The 20,444-nt window shown below is 48.2% G+C and overlaps 1 protein-coding gene across 1 annotated transcript in view; it reads right to left on the bottom strand.

The window, feature by feature from the left end:
• WWC2 (WW and C2 domain containing 2) overlaps positions 1-19,473 on the bottom strand; it is a 129,205-nt gene extending 109,732 nt beyond the window's left edge. Inside the window, exon 1 of the mRNA XM_053916707.2 lies at positions 18,942-19,473. Coding sequence (XP_053772682.1) covers positions 18,942-19,072 — 131 coding nt within the window. The 5' untranslated portion in view covers positions 19,073-19,473. The remainder of the gene's footprint in view (positions 1-18,941) is intronic.
• Positions 19,474-20,444: the final 971 nt, after the last annotated feature.

Genomic DNA, 20,444 nt, shown 5'->3' with positions numbered 1-20,444 from the left:
TTATTGGGACACTTGAGCGGACAAGAGGGCGGCTTCTCGGTGACTCTGAGGACAGATAGGCTCACGGAGACAGTCTCTGCAGAGGAGGGAGAGGTAGGCAGGTGGAGGAGCTGCACAGGGTCGAAGGCAAGCCAGGGGCCAGGGGCCGAGAGCAGGAAGGGGAGGAGGCTCTGGCTCTCAAGGCCAGGCAAGGCAGTGCTCACTGCACCTGCCGGAGTGGGTCCTGTCTTCGGCTTCACCTCGTGATTGATGGACTAGGGCCCCACCCTAGTCCAGCCTGGAAAGTCCAGGGCCAACACCTCTGCTCTGGTCAAGTGCACGTATTCACAGAAAGTTGTGAAGGGCCTCCACTTGGGCACAGTGGGGAATGCGGGACGTTACCTGTGTCTCCTGACCGCCAGGGAGGAACGTGGGAGTGACATGGGTCCTGCTGGAACACTGACGGCAACCAAACACTTATGGGCCAGGCGGCATTCAAACAAGAAGCGTACATGTTTCTACTCTGGTATTTTTAAACACTCCTACAAAGGCATACTACGGTGAACACGAAAAGGTTTCAATAGACTTAATTATGTGGGGGAGGCAGGAGGAAGCAAGAAAACTGGACAATATTATAAAAATTTTGACCAACATTATATGATGCAATACTAACACTAATATCTTTAATTTTAATTTTCTTTCACAATTGAACACAGAGACAACGCCTTACATCAACTAAGTATTTGATTGAAGGGAAGGATTCATCACTTTTTCCACTAATGTTAGCCTTTTAAAATTTTTTTAGCATTCCATTTATAAAATAACAAATTTATTTAAAATAATTGAATAAGTATGAAACACAACATGATATATATTACATATTTATGTAACAATAATGTAATAGTTATGAAAACAGCTTCATAGGCAACGATGGCTCCAATACCACAACAGGGAGTCCTCAGCGAGCGCCCATGGAGAGCTGAAAATGTTGGTCAGACCCTCTGAATTCAGCATCTGAAGGCCGATTTCAGGGGCCCCTGCACTGTGAGTCACTTGGAAATAGAACTGGCAAAAACTGAGGATGCACCTGGGACCTCCATCCCAGGAAATGCACCCTGTTTCACGAGAGAGCTGCCAGCCCTGAGCGTGAAGAGGCCTGGAAGGGAAGACTACAACTCTGGCCTGTCCCCACCTTCTCCCCGCCGACCCTAGTGTCCGACACACCCCAAAAGCAGCCGTCATACCCGGCCCCCCCCCGCCCCTGTCATCTCCAAATGCCGGGCAGGGGCACAGCACTGGGGACACTCCGTGCCCTTGGGACAATTCCTTTGACCAAACATTCCATCAGGAAACTTTAGACTGTCTACTCATTTCTATGCTTTTGTGGTCTCAGAAGTTCGTGCTATCACAGATTCTAAATTCTGGCATGAAGAGGAATGCAAACCTAAATATTGAGGAATAAGTACAAAATAATGACGAAATCATGACGTAGCAGAAGAACCCTGATACAACTAAAGCAGTTATCAGTGGTCGGTAGGGAAGGAAAAACTTTCTTTGCCCCCTGGAGTCCCTGGCTGGGTCTGAATATTAAACTGACAAAGGCAGAGTAACAGGAGACAAGCACACAAGTGTATTATTTAATAAGTCTTATGTGCACCGAAGCCTTCCCGGGGGACGAAGACCCGAAGGAACAGTTAGGTCTGTGCATTTTTAAGCTAGGTTTGGGGAAGAGCGCACAGGAGGGGAGGCGTGTGTTGGGATAACGTGTCCTGAACCCCATCAGATCAAAAGAATTTCATAATATTTAACTGTTAATACCATAAAATAATCATGCAAACAAATTAAGCAATCTCACGTAGTTACAAAAAACATGAATACGCAGAATGAATGAAGAAAGATAAAAACAAAACCTACTAAATTAGAAAAATTGTATTTAATAACAATAAATTCAAGAGCTGGTTGCTTTAGAAAGAAACACCCAAGTAACTGAGCAATTAGGTGATGTAAACTAGAGGGAAAATGGAAAAGCACAGCTACACTAAGCAGTGCATGAGACCAGGAAAACCACCACAGACACGGGAGAAGAAGGAAAAGACGGTACAGAATTAACTTGGCCGGTAAATTGGAAATTGCTGGCGATTTTCCAGGAGACTCTAAGTGCCATATTGATCCCGGAAGATAGGGGATCTGCCTATAGGTACCAAAAAATAGTTATCCAAGAACCAGCCTCCATGAAAAGTGTGAGATCAAATAAGGTATAAAGGTGAACTCTACTGAACTGCAAGGCACATACAATTCGGTGATACTTGAACTGTTCCACGGACAAGAAGGAAAGGTTCTAAATTCTTTTTATGAGGTCAGTGGAACCTTAAAACCACAACCTAATCAGGGGAGCATCAAGAGCGGAGGAAAAATCAGCCTATTCTCATGAATATAGATGTAAAAACTCTAACTAAAAAGATAGCAAACAGAATCCAGCAATACATCTTTAAATGACAACATTCAAAACCAGGAAATTCATTATATTAATAGCTTAAAGCACAAACTATCTGTATTTGGTGAAAAGACATGGAAAAATTCAAAATGTATGTTTAATGTATATCAAAAACAGAGAGACGACAAATGAACACCATGTCTACAACACTGAGATTTAGGTAGTGGTTTTCCATTCTTGCCTGCAGATTTAAAAATACAAAGAAACACAGATATCTTTTAAGGCAGACCCCGACCCCCACTCCTCCTTAGAAGCAAGCGCTTGCCTCATGCCAGAGTAGACTGCTGCTGTTTTTAAATCTCAACCACATACATTCGTACCCATGGGTGTTGTATCCTCGAGTTTCGTGGGGTTACAATGCTAGACATCCTGTGGATATACGTTTGAAAATTGCTTTGTTTCTCTAAACACCATCCTCAAGACTGACCCGTGTTGATATATGTGGGAAGACTCAAGTTCATTTAACTGCTGTGATTTTTCATCGGTTATACGCAACATCACGCCCCCCGTCCTTTTTTGTCATTTAATTTCATTTATGCCCCTTGTCACGTCAGAGCTTTTCTGTAGTCAAATGCATCAGTCTTCTCCGCCCAGTCCGGGCTTCTCGGTCCCTGCTACTACGTCATACAGACACCGCCTACCTAGAATTTTCTAGTAGCTTAAAATCTGTTTTTCCATGTGGATTTTCCACAAGTGTCTGCATAGGGGTCGAAATTTCATTTTTTTTTAAGGCAGAGGCCCTCTGGTACTAGCACCATTTACTGAAGAACCTATTCTGCCTGGCTGACTTTGTAATTTCATTAATATGTAGGTAGATAACATTTACAAATCAGGAATAAAAATAGCAACTATCCAACAACAAAAAAGTCAAGACTACGAAGACTTCGTTCACGGAGAAGTCTTCTTTCCCAACCTGCAGTTTCACCCCCCAGAAGTAACCGGTGATAAATGATTCCTCGTTCAAACCACTCTAGTTGACGAACGGACTACACGAGCACAATCAGTGTGCGCATGCGTGTTTGAACGCGAATGAACCGCAGCAGAGATCTTCGTGTCTCGGCGCCCACACATCTTCCCTTATCAATGCACAGTATTGCATTCCATGAGTCACGATTATTTAACATGAATGAAGGCATTTTATCAATAAAATCTGTATATATACACAGGCAGCTGACCTTGGAGACTTTAACATGACTGGTTTTCCAACTAAATGATTCTTCATTTTCCTCTTCAAGACCAGAAAAAGAAAGCCAACTTTCCTGTTTCTTCATTCCCCAAATTATTCATTAATTTAGACGGATTTAATCTTAAAGTGGTAAAAACATTTTTTTTTTTTTTTTACTTGCAAAAGTAACTGTTCATCTCCACAGCTAGGGGATCACTTGTGATATCTTGATGAAATCACAAGTTGAGGTGATTTCCATTTTCATTGTGACTTCCTTTAAAACCCACCAACAAATTCAAGTTCTTTGGATGGACCGCTTAAGAACTACATATCATTATCATTATGGCTGGAGATCAGAACAAAGAGCATGGAAGTTAAAGACAGACCTTGGAACAAGAACTGAGAACCGTGGAAAGGAAGTGAACTTAGTGTGCGAGAGGCACAGTCTTCTATGACTTACACATAAAAACTCTCCTCGACGGTCCAATGAATGTCCACCTCAGGTGCTACCTGCTCATTCTAAGTTCCCACTCTTACCCCAGAATGTCTTTTACAGTGAACATCTTGCAGAAAAAACACTGTGCTTTAAAAACTGATATTTGACCTTCGCAGTGCCCTCGGAGTCCCCCGGATCCGTCTCTTGCTTCAACAGTGTTGGACGGAGCAGATCCAGGGACACCCCTCCTTCCAACCTCTGACCGCCCTCCCCCCTCTTATCCAGTCCCCACTTTTGGAGCCGTTTCAGACACCCTCGGGCTCCGAGACCAGCCAACACCAGTTTTTTTAATCTTACCTCCTTATTGCTGAGCACCATGAGCTCCCAAATTCACCCAAACTAATCCACCCACAGGGAGGCCCCGGCACAGCCTGGTCACCCTGCATCTGCGGGCCTCCCACATCTACTTCCACACCTGCCTCTCTCTGGGCTTCCACTTTTACCACAGCGATGTGGCCCAGGAGGACGGGGGCCACTTCTTCTGAGAGTTGGGCCCAGCCAGCAGAAGCCGAGGGCACTGAGCACTTCTTGAAGATGCACAACCAGCGTGGTGGCTGTGCCCTCTTCCCAAGCTGGCAGAGGATGATTGGGGTGACACTCAGGACACCATGGAAGCCACCGTGGTCCTGGAGAAGAGCCTGGGCCAGGTAATTTTGGACCTGCATGTCCTGGGTTCTGCCTGCACAGATCCCCATCTTTGGAGAACCACTTCCTGGGTGAGGAGGTGAAGCTCATCAAGAAGATGGGCAACTGCCTGGCTCACCTCTGCAGTCTGGCCAGCCCCAGTATCTCTTCAAAAGGCTCACCCAGAAGCCTTTGGGGGCCCCTCTCTGTCCCCCTGTGTCCGGCTCCTGCCTGAGCCTCTCCCTGCGCCCACTAGGCAGCCGGTCGACCACCCAGGAGCCTCTGCCATGCCGCGGACTAAATGGAAACAACAAACAATAAAGCTTTTTGAAGCAAAATAAAACAACAACATAACCCTGATATTTGAACAAAAAATATAAAAATCTAATGTAAATTTTCAAAATTAAAATCAAGACTTGTTTTTTAAAAAACCATCGCTGTTTTCCAACATACCAAGTGCCTGGCTACACAGAGACGCGAGAGTGAGGAGGGGCCGGCACCCCTCCCGAAGGGCGAGCTCGGTGGTTCTTCCGAAATCCTTTTAGAGAAAGTGACGTTTCCTTCTTGCACACTGTGTACGGACCAGCGGCATCAGGGCTCTGGCTCCACAGAGCGCTGTGGAAGTGGCCAGAATGCAGGAAGAAGACAAAGGGCCGTCTCTTCGCAGAGTCCTGCATTCCCATGGGGGGAATTAATTACATTACCCGTGTAAATCCCCACACCCGCCCACTCCACTGCCTCTGTTGGGGAGCTGGCTTCCATCGACCAGCCACCTCCCAGCGCCTTCTGGAGGGTGAATCTGTGGACATCCCTTGGGCAGCGCCTTCCTTGATACAGCAAAGCTGGGGCGGGGTGCTCAGCTGTCACTCAAAGAGACCAACCTGTGTCCTTGGCTACCACCACGAATTTAGGTAAACACTGCTAGTTTAAACAGCACAAAGGAGGGTAATCAAAAAGCACACGACAGGACCCAACAGCAAGTCTAAGCGATCACCAGGAGTGGGGTGGGAAGCAAAGCCCCAAGTGCCAGCGGGACAAAAGAAGTCGTTAGGGATGAGACAGAGTGCTGGGAGGGGAGCATGAGACCAGGTTTACAAAAAGAGATGTTGGGAAGTTTCAGAGAAGTCAGGGGCTTCTTTCTGTGCACACTCTTTTCGGCCACAATAGTAAGCCCAGGCAGAGGACTGACTAAAAGGCCTCATCACTCTGCTGGCCAGCAGCGGCCCAGGGAAGGCTGCCCTCATTTGAATAGTATTTTAGGAATGTTTTGTCAATGTGTTGGATGATTATTCACGTCTTCTACATTCTTCCCTTCGCCATGATAATTGCAGTCATCGGAACAATTTGTTTTATAGGCAGAACATTCACAGCACTAAATGATGGCGTTTCTTTTTAACCTGCTACAATTCATGCATTTATTTGTATGTATTTGTCTACATTTCCTTAAAAAAGGAAGGTTAACTTTAACAACTGTTGCTCATAGCAACACAGGAACAAAAGATTTTTCCCATGCATAATCTAAGCATTTAATTAAAATTCACATACTCGGATCTCAAACTAAGCCAAAAGCAGAAATGTAAGATTCCCAAACAGAAGCAGATACACAGTACACTGTTCGCTGTCACCAGGACCGAAGAAAAGCGCAGCACCTTGTGACAGGGACGAGGAATGCGCCTGTTAAGAGACTCCTTTGTCATCGGCGTTTTGGTGACTGCTTCTGTTCTTCCACGTGACTTTCATGGCCTAGGTAAATCAAACGAAAACACGCCATCCTCCCTCTTAGTTTGTATCGCTTCCCATTATGAAGGCTACAGCCTGAATCCAAATCTACACAATTTAAACCAAACTATAACATGGCAATTTACAGAGGTTATTTCCCCCCCAAGACTTAAACTCAACTACAAGAGTGGAGGTAAAAGAGAATTTTAATCAAGGTCTCTAATTTACACATTTGTGGTGAAACCAAGGTATTCTCAGACAACAGACTGTCCACTATGGTTTAAACCAATGAAAAAAGGCTCTAGAAAAGAATCTGGAAGCGTCAGGACTCAGCTTTATTGCTCTGAAAATTCTCCATCCTTAATAATCGGTTCACCTGTCCTCAGATGGGAGAGGGGACATGGAGAGGTGCACAGTGTAGGCGGCACGTGTAAAAAAGGCAGGATTCCCCAAAGTGTGGATTGGGAGCAGGCTGTGGTACAAGGTCAAGGGTTTTTAGAACCAGGAGACTAGGGTAAAAAGGATGTATAGCATATCAGATCCCAGCCTCTGAAGAAACTTAAAACACTGGGAAGCGGCAGAAGTGACAGAATGGAAGCAGGTTTCACCTGAGCACCTCACGTGTGCCAGATGTGGCGCTTGGGGTGCTGGGAGCGGCTTGTATACACACCTGTGCACCTGACTGAGACAACGGAGACTATCCGCTTGTCTGGGAAAATAAACACTGAACTCTGAAAAAGTAATAGTTCAACCTGAAGAGTCAAAACATCACATATAATCTAGTTTTAACATGAAGGCTAAATACAAGCACCGGAAGAAATAAGGCCCTGGAAGGCTGGGTGTGGCCAGAGCATTAAGGGAAGCTCCAAGCGCTGAAACTTTGCCAAGTCCCGAAGGGTGGCTGTAACTTCTGAACCCCAGAAAGGTAGCCAAGAGCCCTTCAGAGCAGCGGTTAGGGGCAGCGCATTGTTAAACGCGCAGTTTGAAGTCAGACAAACAGCGCTGAGTTCTGCCGCCACTGCTCACCAGCTTTGTGCCCTTAGACAAGTCACTTAACCTTTTAAGCCTCATTTCCTAAAGTGGGGGCAATAGCAGGACCTGTCGAAGGTTTCACTTACTCAAGAAGTATTTACTAAGAGTGTGCACAGAGCTAGACACTGAAATACAGCAGGGGGCAAGGCAGACACAGAGCCTGAGATAATGTACGTGAAGGGCCTAACAGATGGTCCTTCTATCATTGTTGTCATCTTCATCATCATCACCTTTAGCAAGATGGTGGAAATACATGTTCCAGGGAGGACAAAAAAACCATTTTAGATGGAGCAAGGTTTCACAAAACAACACACACAAAAACAGGCAAGCCTCAGGGCTCAGCCTTGGGATGCATTCTTTTCCTTGTCTCCCAGGAATGTGGTCCCATCCCTCAGATTTAAAATGCTATCTATGTAGTCACAAACTGAGCATCTGAGATAGCTAGGAGCTGCCTGCTGACCTGCAGCCTCCCTGCAGTCTCCCTACCCAGCTGCCTGCAGGACACCTCCACGTGCCTGTGTTCAGAGGCATTCAGACCGACCGATCTGAAGCAGGACTCTGGCTTCCTGATCCAGCGGGACTCCCACCACCCTAACCCCTGCCCCCGGGCCCTTCCCCACTATAGTAAGTCAGCACATACTATATGCCTCATGCCTCATATATCCTTTTCCTCATGCCTCACATATCCAAAGCATATGGAAGTTCTTTCACTTTACCTTAAAAATGCATCACCAATGTATCTGCTGCTCTCCGCGGCCAAAGCCATCATCCCAGCTTCAGGTCTGACTGTTTCTCACTAGCTTATCCCACTGCAGTAGCTTCTGTGGTCCCTGCTCCGTAGAGCAGGGAGCTCTTGTTTAAAAATGGGCTAGACTATGTCACACACACACACACACACACACACACAGAAGCCCCATCCTTCCTCCCTCCAACCTAAAACTCTCTGATGGATACTACATGCCCTCGCCACGCTGCGGGTCTACAAGGTATGGGATCAGACCCCTCTCACCTCTCCGTCCCATTTCCAGAGACCCTCCTCCCTGTCTGCACTGTGGTCCCACTGCCACCGTTCCACTCCTTGAACACACCACCCCCCTGACTCTTTAGGGCAGCGCACTAATGGAGGTGACCTGTGTCTGCCCATGTGGCCAGCAACACTGAGGAACTCCATGTCCATTTAATTTGGCCTGGTTTATTTTTCTAATTACTTTTTTAAAAGATTTTATTTATTTTTTTAGGCAGAGGGGATGAGAGAAAGAAAGAGGGAGAGAAACATCAGTGTATGGTTGCTTCTTATGTGCACCCTACTGGGCACCTAGCCCACAACCCAGGCACGTGCCCTCCTCGGGAATCTAACCCACGACCTTTGATTCTCAGGCTGGTGCTCAATCCACTGAGCCACACCAGCCAGGGCTAATTTGGCCTAATTTAAATAGCCACACACTCCTAGATGCTATTGTACTGGACGGTGTGGGGTCAACCTTTCCTCAGCTGGACAATTGTCCTCCTAGGCGTTCACACAGATGGCTCCTTGTCAACCTCATGTCTTGGCTCACTGTCAGAGCCTCAGCAGGGTCCCTCCAGACCACCCGGCCCAAAGTAGCTCCCACTAACACCATTGTCACCTGGCCTCATTTGTTTCAGCCTGAACACGTTCACCACTGTCTTCGTGATTTGTCTTCCCCAAACTGGAAAATCTGTGAAAGTAGGGGCCTTGCCTATTTCATTCAACGCCATGTCTCCAAGATACATGGGTGTGTACTCGGCATACAGTGTTCAGTGATGATCTGATGGATGGTTGAGCGAATGAATGAGTGGCTGACTGAGTGACTAGGGGTCAGGTCAGTAAAAGCAGGCAGGGGACAGATTACCTAGGCAGCTGGAAGAAGCAAGGGTGCCTCCAATAACGTCATTTCATTCACATGGGCCCGGGCTCTGCAGTGTTCTTAAGTGCTGTGGGGACAGACAGGCTGAGCAGAGACCATGAGGAAACGGTGCACGTGCATCGCCGGGCTCCATCCTCGCCCGACCTGAAGTCAGTTTTACAGAACGCTAGTGATGCAGACAGACACACCGATGCCGCTCACCGATGAGACAGCAGGGAATCTCTAGGAAGGTATCTGCATACAGAAGTACTGCCCAGCCAAAATGAACAAACCTGGACTGTAAAGCTGACAAAACTGATGGCCCATGGATATCATATACAATCTGGATTCCACACATTTCGTTCATTGTCACAGTTTCAAGAAACAAGACTGGCATTTTAATTCATCTCTGTTGAAATCCATAAAACAAGGAGAACTGCAGAGTGAAGTTTTGCACTAAATGAAACAGCATGCTCTTCAAATCGTTTGCAGTCAACGTTGGCTACTGTGCTTTCAACTTGACTGAATACCAATGCCACTTAATAAAATTACCTTCTCATAAAATGGAGCAATGTCGGTAAAGTACACAACGCATTCCACAGTCTGCCTCTAAGCTGGAATTTTAATCAGGAGTTTACAGCGTAAATCTCTGTAAGTCAATGTTTACCCCCACTGCCGGCACTCACGTTCAGAGCTGGTGGCCACTCCAAACCAGGCCACCCAGAGGAAGCCCGGCCCTGCCGAGTGGCACCGGGAAGGGAAGTCCCTCTGCTGCCAGCCCAGCCCTGGCACTCATGTCACAGAAGTGCCAACAACACTTTCCAGCTGCTATTTCAGTAATCAAAATAACGTCTACGCTTCTCCCACACTCAATGACCTACCTCCAGCCCCAGGGAGACCAATGCAGGTTCCGTGCACACCACGGTTCAAAGTGTCCCCCGGGCCTCTGTCGCCATGCACTGGTTCTGGGGGGACGGAACAGCTCCCCGAGGCTCACTCTGTTCTTACTGTCTTGCTGCCCGCTCCCCACTGGCCTCCCCAGACCCGGGTTCCTTTACTGCACAGGAAAAAGCTATCCCCAGGATAACACAATGTCTGCCTTCCACGGCATCTTTGGAAGACCCTTCACTGTGACAGGTGCTTGTTTTGTAAAGACAAAGCATGGAATCATTTTCTATTATCCTTGGTCATCATCACCAACTTTGTGATTCTTTAAATACTACCCATCTCCACAGGAAAGCCGGCGTTTCCAACTGTTGAAGCAGATTGCTGTACCACTTAAACCATAAACGAAGAGCTATGGTACCTCCCCAAGTTCACTTCTGCCTGTTTTTCTCCTGCCCCTACGTACAATTCCAGCCACTTCAGAGAATAAGTTTATGAAACTTTAAGGAACACATTTCACGAGGAGAAAAGCAACACCAAGTTCAGCATCCATGTCTGACCCAGCTCTACGCTACCCGGTGCCCGTGGTCCCGGCGACTTGTGAGATCAAGGAATGACCAATGATCGCGACCCTGATCAACATGCCATTTTATCATGTGGGATTAACATTTCTTTTAAATGTGTATGTAAAATACTTGAAAGACTTTATCATCTCACTTTATATCAGAGGTTGGCAGAATTTTTCCGTAAAGGGCCAGAGAATAAATATTTTAGCCTCAGTGGGCCCCATATCACCGTTGTCACCTACTCTTCTTCGCCTTTACTTGTTCATAACCCTTGAATGATGCGAACCCCGTCCTTAGCGGGAGGGCTCTACACAAAGCAGGCTGCAGGCTGGGACTTGGCCTTGGGGCCCCAGTTTGCCCACCCTTGCTTTTCAAGTACACCAAAAGAGCATAATTATAGAGTATGGTCCCATTTTCGCTAAAGAAAAAAACCACTTCCAACCGTTTTGTGTGGGTTTTGTTTTTGTAAAAAAAAAATAAAGTATTTTGTAGAAGAGTTTTATATTCATAGAAAAAATGCAATTAGCACAGTTTTCATATATCCCGCATTCAATCTCCTCTGTTAGGATGGTGCATAAAATTAGTGAGCCAGCACTGACACCTTATTAACTAAAGTCCATGCTCTTTTCGGGTTTCTTTAGCTTCTACCTAAGTCCGTTTTCTGTTCCAGGGTCCCACCACACGTACTCGTCACGTCCCCTTTGGCTCCCCTTGGCCGTGGCCGTTTCTCAGGCAGCTTTACAGAGCACTGACCAGACACTTGGTGGACCGTCCCTCTACTGAGGTTGGTGGGTGTTTTTCTCATGATGAGGCGGGGTGTATGTTGGTCTGGGGCGAGAAAGAAAAGGTACCCCTGTCACCACATCCTATCCAAGGTGCAGCCACATGACTCATTACTGTTGATGTTGACCTTGATCGCCTGGCTAAGGCATGGTTTCTCAGGTGACTTCCAACTGTTTTTTTTAAAAACTAATAAACATGCATTTAATTCTCACTATTTGTAACTAGCTAAAAGGTTTTAAGCGTCAAATCGTTTTGCAGAAATGACTGCATGCACACACGTATCATGGTTCCTTATCTGTGTGACTCACGTCTGTGCCTCGGAAAACACACCATACTTGAGATGCAGACAAAAATTACTGTGTACTTCGTCCATGTACTCGACTTCTAAGTCCTCTTAACTTTTTTTCTGAGGCCTATTAGAAAGGAGGGAGGTAGCGATGAACCGAATTAGCAGGAGAGATCACCCATGCATGTACGCACACATGCACAGGCCATGCACACAGACCACAGTGTGGGGAAGGCCGGGGAGGGGGTGGAGCGGGGCAAAGCAGAGAAACGGGGACATCTGTACTAATGCCAACAATAAAAAATACAATAAAACTAAAGTTACGATTTTTAAAAGTAGCTATATAAAGAAAACAAAATAGACAATGCGGAGACTCTCTTTTGCTTTTAAATGATGATTATGCAAACTAGATTGTAAGCAGCCTGAGCTGGGATGAGTCTTATCAGCTTTTTAACTCCCAGAGTCCCAGGTACCTCGCTGGCTGACACAATAAAAAGTATTAATTAATTTACACCTACAATTTCAGTGTTAAAATAATTCAGAGCCCTCAGAGAGGGAAGAACTAATTTCTCTTACTCTTTCTCCATCAAGCAATCAGCGAGAGGACACAGAAAGGCGGGGACCCTGTCGAGGGCTGACAGGCTGGGACAGAGGGAAAGCCGGGGTCAGAGGAAGGCTATCAAAACACAGGGACAGGGAAACGCAAATCCAAGCCACAGGAAGACACCACCTCATGTCCCCAGGAAGGCTTTAAAAAGAGAGAAAATAAGCATGGGGAGGATGGCAGAGTCTGGGGCCCTCCTCCCCTGCTGCTGGGATGGGAAATGGTGCTCTGCTTTGGGAAACAGTTTGGCGGACCCTCAGAAAGTTAAACACCGAGTTACCATCGGACCCACCAGTTCTACTTGTAGGTATACACCCAGGAGAACGGAAAGAAGAGCTCACACAAAATGACACGTGGGTGTTCCTGCGGCGTTACTCTCAGCAGCTTCAGAGTGGAAACGAGGCAAATGCCCACCAGCCGAGGCACGGAGGGACGAAGTGTGCTGTATCCGTACAACAGCACTTCATCCAAAGTCAAGCAGAGGAATGAAGCAGTGACCACGCGTTACAACACAATGAACCTTGAAAATATCATAAGTGACAGAAGTCAGACACGAAAATTACACGATTCCATTTACATGAAAAGTCCCGAGTAGGCGAAACCAAAGAGACAGGAAACAGATTAGTGGCTGCCAAAGGCCGCAGGGGCGGGAAAAGAAGGGAGGATGGCTTCGTAACGGGTACGAGGTTTCTTTGTGGGGTGAGAAGGAGTCCGGGAATCACATCGTGGTCAGGGTGGCACATGGTGATACAGTAACACCGCTGACCTGGGCACTCTAAATGTTAATAACAGTGAGTTCTATGTGATCTTTTAACATCAATTAAAAAAATAAGGTAAATAATTGGGAAAAACCCACTGAGGACAGTGAAAACATTCTGAACCTCTATCTTTGGTAAATTAGTTTAAACCCACAACCTATATACACACTATGCCTTTTAAAATCCCTTTCCTGTTCTATATATTTCTGTGGTAATTCTTCTAACAACAGGAGCTTCAGAGATGGATGAAAAAGTTAGTCTAAAATTCTAACAGGAAATCCATCGGTTCAATTGATATCCATCAAGTACACAGGACTGGCTCGTACGTAGCCTATCTCAAGGACTTCACACGGTGTTAGGACTAACAGCTTCCTGCCATTTCAGTAACTCCCACAGCCGCAGAGCGAAGGTGGCCACACCCCTCTATAGCGGTGGCATCGTTTTCCCATAGGCGGTTACTCAGGTGCCATTCGCAAGGCAGCACGTCCAGCTCCCACGAGCAGGCGTGCGGGGCCTGGCCAGTGCTGGGCAGCAGCCACAGCATCCTGGCGCGTCTGGGCTTCCCCACGTGAAATCCCGAGAGTGGCTTGCTTGAGGGCTACAGTCGCAATGGCCGACTCTGTAGCTCACAACGAAGTAATGTGTAGCTAAAAAAATTGCTTATAAAAATAGTCTTTCTGGAAAAAGCAATTATTGTCCTGAGTCTTCCAATCAAATTCAACTGCAAACCATGGGCTGTGAAAGTCACCGAAGAAACCTTACTCACACACTAAGCAACTGCTGCTTACTCCAACAAGCATGACGGCAAACTGTTGAAAACAAGGAACATTTCTTTGGGAATTTTTGGAAGATGGCACAGTTTAGTTTAAGTTAGTGCTTCCCAGGGTGACTTCTTTAAAAAACACCTTCTTTTAACAACCTCTCCATACTTCAAAGACCATAATTGTTCAAATAATTCACAAGCAACCATTGGGCACCTGAACCCAGAACCGGCTACAGGAGTGGTCTCCAGCCTTCGACGACAAGGTGGTGGTGACTGAGACTAACTATAAGGGCTGATTGTGCCTTCTTTGCTGTTATAAGCAATTCATATCTTTATACTATTAGTCAAAGCGTAGCAGCTGATTTCTCTCATTATTTCCAATCTCACTGGAAAAATCAATGGTCTCCGGTGGTTAATAATTATGGATATATTTTCTGAGAGTCCAACAAGACACTGAAAACAAGAGAGCAGCTCCACTAATGTTCTTTCATTTATTTAACAACTTTCTTCAGCAACTGACTGATACTCAGTTACCATCTACCACACGCAAAGGACACAGAAAGCAGGAGTAAGAAATCAGGTACGTCTCTGGAGTTTACACTCTAGCGGTGGAGTTTGGCAAAATTCTTTGCTTTGACTTTGAAACAAAGACAGTCCAGAATTCCTCACATCCTAGCCACGTGCCATTCCTGGGCTAGCGTGCCAAAAGCGCACTCAGTCATCCATAATACCCAGCTGACATCCTCTTCCTCCTCGCTGTCCCCCCACCCTGCAGGATTTCTTCCCTTCAACTAGAAAGCACAGCTTGCTCAAATCTGGCACTAGCCATAAATGAAAGATTACAGGCTATCGGCAAGTTTTAACGCAAAGTAGCTTTGTGTGGCGGCAAATCATTTCAGTTCAACTAGACAAAGTTACGGTGCAGTTGGGTAATACTCAATCTGAGCAGAAACAATGAGCAGAATTCTCTGGGGAGTCTGTAAAACCGTGCACCCCGTCTCTGAGGCCTGCCCACCTTAGGCCCATTTTCCCCCAAGAGGCAATGGATCCATCCAATCTTTTTCTTCTCTGTTGAATACAGTCTTTTTTTTTAAGCACCACACCATTTGGCCATGATCTATGGCCCACCATGAACACCAACTGGTGCTGTCAAAGGGTGTCCTCTGGTGAGCAAAACAGAGGTGAACGAGGGAGCAGACCTGCAGAATAACACTCCTGGGGGAGTGGCCCATGGGAGGCAGAGGCGGGAAATGAAAGATAGGTAGATCTCCCCAGGATTAGTGAGGGGGGAGGAAGAAGAGGGCGAAGTCAAGACGTACAGTAAAATTGTAATGTATTCAGGGACGAGACAGAACCCTTAACTGTTCCCCTAAATAGAACTTCTACTGTGCCCAGGAATACCCTGAATTTTCAGTTCTATCGGGACCTTTCATTGCTGTGGTCCCACATGGTCAGCGTGAGGGGTCCCTCTCAGCCCACACCTACAAGGCGTTCACGAACCAGACCTTATATGTGGCAAACTCAGGGATCACAGAATTGTCAGAAGTTGACAGGAGCCTTTGCAGATCAATAAAGACCGGTCAATCGGCCTGAGAAATCACCGGACGGAGAGGTCCTACTCTCCCGGAGACTCCAGAGTGTGTCCAGGTGTCCAGGAAGTCTAGAGGGACGATAAGCACCTGGGCTTGAGAATCGGACTGTCTGGCTTCAAAGCCTGGCTCCACACTTAGCAGCATTGGCAGCCTCTCGGGACTCCACGTCCTCCGCTGTACATGGAAGATCACCAGGGCATGGGCATAATAGAACCGACAGGCGGGTAAAATGAGAGCACGGTCCAAGGGCCTGGCACAGTGGCCGCCTCACAAGAAGCGCTGAGTGAACGTGTGCCAGTGTATCACCTGTTTGCAGGGGCAGCCTCAATGTCCACCCTGGTCCTAAACTGGAAGGACAACACCGCAACTACCACGATTTGGCTGGACCCTAATTACAGGCCCCCAAACGCCCCTTGGAGGTAGGTGGTATTATCTTCATTTTCGAGCTGAAACACGGAGGTTTGGAGGGATTCAGGAACTCATCTATGCTTACTCTCCCGGACAAGTGGCGGAGCAGTAAAAACTCTGATCACGTCTGCTAAGTTTGCATTATTCCATCTACCTCCAAACGCTTGACAGTGCTTTAAAATAATACTTCAGTATTCGAACATCACAACTTACTGAACGAAATAATGTTCTTATAGAACCCCCCACTGTCCCCCCATTAAATCTCCATAATAATTTATACAATCAGAAATACCTCTCAAATTCTGACAGACGGTCAAAAACACAAAATTCTTTTTCTTAACATAAATGTGACTGGATAAATCATCATGATTTTTTTTTTTTTTTTTAATTCTCACCCAGGGACATTTTTTCATTGCTTTTAGAGAGAGAGGAAGGGAGAGAGAGAAACATCGATTGGTTGCCTGTCTTACGCACCGTATGCTCCCAGACTGGGGTCGAACCTGCAATGTAGCTGTGTGCCCTGACCAGGAATTAAACCCACACTTCAGGTTAAAGGATGATACTCCAACCAGCTGAGCCAAACTGGCCAGGGCACGATCATTTTAACTAAATGGCTTTAAAAGTTCAAAAGTACTGCAGACCCACAGTACATCAAGTCACTTTCGGGATTTGTAATTTGATCCTGCAGAAGAATGGGCCTACTTGTTGGCCTGTGTCACATCTCTCTTCCCATTTGGTAAGTGTGTAACAACATTGACTAGAGTTAATATTTACTCCAAATATCCTCCCCCAACATCTCTTACACTATTTAGCAAGACTTGCAGACACTTTGCTGTCCTAAAAGAAAACACAAATATGTCAATGTTAACTCTGATCTCAAGTAATATCTTTTAAAACTTGAATACTGAGATCCAGAAATAACCAGTCAAATTTATAAACACTTAAAAGATCCAACAGCTTCAAGAAGACTGGAATAATAATAACTCATCTTAGTTAAAACTGTTTGCTGCCATCAAATGAATGCTTGCCCAGTTTCCTGAAAACAGAGTTCAAAATAATTGTTAATCCATTAACAGTTTAAAATAAGAGATATGCTTAATGTGTTTAAGAAGTAGTAATATGGATAAGCAAAGCCATATAATTTCCCTTCACTTTCTGTTTGCTTTACCCAGGCATTCCATATTTTTAACAATTCTTGTTAGTAAACACAAATGAGATAATATAATTAAAGACAGAAATGGAAGCGGAAGAGAACACGAAATACCTAACTATTTCAAGAATTCATTGCAATGTTAATAACCTGATACTCCAAGTATCCGAAAGCAGAAAGAATTCCCACACAACTGTGAAGGTGAAATAATTATACAGGTGCCTTAGAAGACACTGTTGGGTGCACACCATCGTCACTGACATTTATGTCTGTGAAGTAGTTTTAAAGAGCAATAGCTGGCTTGGAGCGTGAAGTGTCGGACAACAGCTGTGTCTGGAGAGACTGTGAAGGTGTAACGCTTGTCAAAACTATCATCAAGCCAGCAACAGGCAGCCAAGCTGTGGCAAGAAGGAACTTCAGCATAGGTGTCTTTTCTCATTTCAAGAGGGAAACCTAAACCGATACCTTCATGGATAATTTAGTAAGGGTTGTTCCATAAATTTATAATGTAATTTATGACTTTCTATAATTGCTCTTTAATAGCTTTCAAAAACAATATTCTTAGGATAAAAGTAACTGGGAATATAAAGTATGAAAATTACAGCTTTCAATTGAGAAAAGGGGAATGTTTCAAAAAAAAAAAGAAGCTAGAAAGGTTATAAATCTCTAAGGCCACATTCCATATAAAGCTGGAAAAAAAGTTTCAGAAATGATAAAAGTCCAATTGTTGGAGTTATCCCTAATAGTATATACATATTATTTAAATTTACTATTAGGATTAGCTTCTTAACAGACAATATTTTCCTTTTAAGAATATAGAAAAGATGGGATAGAGGAATGACACTCGTGAACACCCAGCCAAACTGCAGCTCCTGAACTTCGGAGACAAGGATTTTGTCATGCTTCTCTGCTCCTCCCAGCGGGAATAAAAAGTGTGTGTGGATAACTACAAGAAACCCTGCTAAGCTCCAGTTGGAGTTCCTCAGTAACCAAGGTTCGGTTCCAGTGTTCATTTCACCACCTCTTACTTCAGAAAAGAATCTGCCTTTTCAAGGTCTGGGAGTCAGTTCAAGTTTTCAGGTGAGGACTAACACTAGGCAGGAAACCCCAGGGTCAAAGCCAATCACATCCACCACCAGGGCCCACAGAGGAAGGGTGCTTGGGACCCGCATCCGTGTCCAGGACCTCGGGGCCTGGCCCGTGGCGCGCCCCATCAAGGATCTCCAGTTCAGCCTGGGAGCAAAGGACGGCCAGAGATAGGCCCCAGGTGGCCTGGGCGGCTGGATCCCCACCTTGCACTTAGGCCCTCGGGCTCCCGGGCCGGAGCCGGACCCCTCCCGCCAGGCCCAATGTGCCCTCCAATCTCAATTCGGTCAACTTTAGGAGACGATGAGCTCCAAACAGGACTCAGGTGGCCCCTGTGGGCCCGTTAACTGGACACAGAGTTCCGGCCCAAGGCGCCAATGCCACAGGTCCCTCAGGGCCCGGAGTGTCCAAAGGTCCTGGGGGGCGTCGGGAAGTGGGTGGGCAAGGGGGCCTTGGAAGGGGTGGCTCCAACTGCCCCCCTCCAAAGTGCCCGACCTGCTGACGCAGGCCAGCTCCGGAAGACCTTCCCGCGCCGCCTTCCCGGGACCCCTCCCTGCACCCCGGGGCCGGCGACGCCCCACGCCCCCCGCGCTGCGGGCGCCGCCGTTCGGCCAGGTCTCCCGGACAACAGCCACCGCCGCGCTTCCGAGGCGGGTCCCCGCGCCCCTAGCGGCCCGGCCGCCCACCTGTCCCGGGGGTCGATCCAGCTGGTCCTTCTGGTGTTGTGGTCGATGTAGAAGACCTTGCCGTCGTAGTCCCTGGCCTCCTCCCAGCCCCGGGGTAGCGGCAGCTGCCCACTCCCGGCCCTCCTAGGCATGATCGGCGGCCTCGCCGGCGAGCGGCGCCTCCATAGGGACCGGGCGCGGGACGCGGCGGGAACGCGACTGTCCGGCTCGGCTGCCGCACCCGACGCGGGCGCCGGCCACGGGCTGGCGGCCGCGAGGCGCGGCGGGGCCACGCGCAGGGGGCGCCTCGGCGATCAGTCCAGGAATCCGCCGGGGATCAGTCCACCATGTCTGCGTCGGAGCCTGAGATCGAACCCTCCTCCACCGCCTCCCGGCTGCCGCCGCTGCCTCCGCCTCTTCCTCCTCCTCCGCGTCCCCCTGTGGCCGCCGAGGGTCCCGGCGCCCAGGCTGCCAGAGCCGCCGCCGTCTGGGCTCGGATCCGGAAAGCTCGGCGGAGCTGCGGTGGTGGCGGCTACGGGCCTCTTCATTTGCATGCGATTAGCATGTAATTAGCATGCGCCCCGCCCGGGCCCGCCCCCGCCAGGCTCATCTGCATGCACATTCCTCGCCGCCACATTCCAGGGCTTAACCCTGCGGCTCCCGGGGGCCGCTGCTGGAGCTGCGGAGCCGGGCCCAGCCGGGCGGGGGAGGGGAGCCGGGGAACCAGGTGGGAGGGAGAGGGCCTGGAATGCACCGCTCTCTCCCTTCCCCTGACCCCAAATATCTCCCTCCGGCCAAGAGTCTGGGGTTTTTAAACTCTCGGGACGGGAAAGACAGCGAAAAGGGAAGTCACCGAACCCTGCTCAACCCCTTCCCGACTTCCAGGGAAAGCACAGGACTTTCGAGAGGAAAGGGGTGGGGGAAGCTCGCTCTCTACGGAAGGAAAAGGCCCAGCAAACACCGAGGGCACAAAAGCTCCCCCACGCCGCGCCCTGAGCTCTTCGGACCCGAGGGCGGTCCCCGGCCGTGGCAAAGTTTGAAAAGCACTGAGAGCCGGTCCGTGGCACGTCCGATCGGCGTCGCCCCCCGGGCTTCTACAGGGCTCCTGGGCTCGGTGACCTCAGCCGAGAGGCCGCGGGCCTCTAAGCGGAAAGCGAAGGCGGGCCCCGAGGTCCAAGAGGGCCGTGACATGCCTGCCCCAGTGGCCCACGGGGGGAACTCCAACCTGATCCTGAGAAGCGACTGGGCCCCACACCCTGTCTCCCGTGACCGTGGTTGTCGCCACCCGAGCTCCACGCGGGGCCGGGGCTCTCCACCGCGGGGGCTGGCCGGCCACCGGAGCCCCCTCTGCAGCTGGCCTCCTCTGCAGGGGTTTAGGACTGTTGGACGTGGACATGTCCGGTATCCAGTCCCTCTCGTCCAGCCCCCTCCCCGGGAAGTCCCCAGCTCCGGGAAACCCCCCACCCCGAGCCCCGCTAAGGCCAAGTAGCTGTGGGCGACACCCTGGAGCAAGCCCACGGCAGC

Source organism: Desmodus rotundus, chromosome 13 (genome assembly GCF_022682495.2).
Source record: "Desmodus rotundus isolate HL8 chromosome 13, HLdesRot8A.1, whole genome shotgun sequence".
Lineage (NCBI taxonomy): Eukaryota > Metazoa > Chordata > Mammalia > Chiroptera > Phyllostomidae > Desmodus > Desmodus rotundus.
The sequence above is the reverse complement of the archived record's forward strand: the minus strand, read 5'-3'. Positions and strand labels throughout refer to the sequence as shown.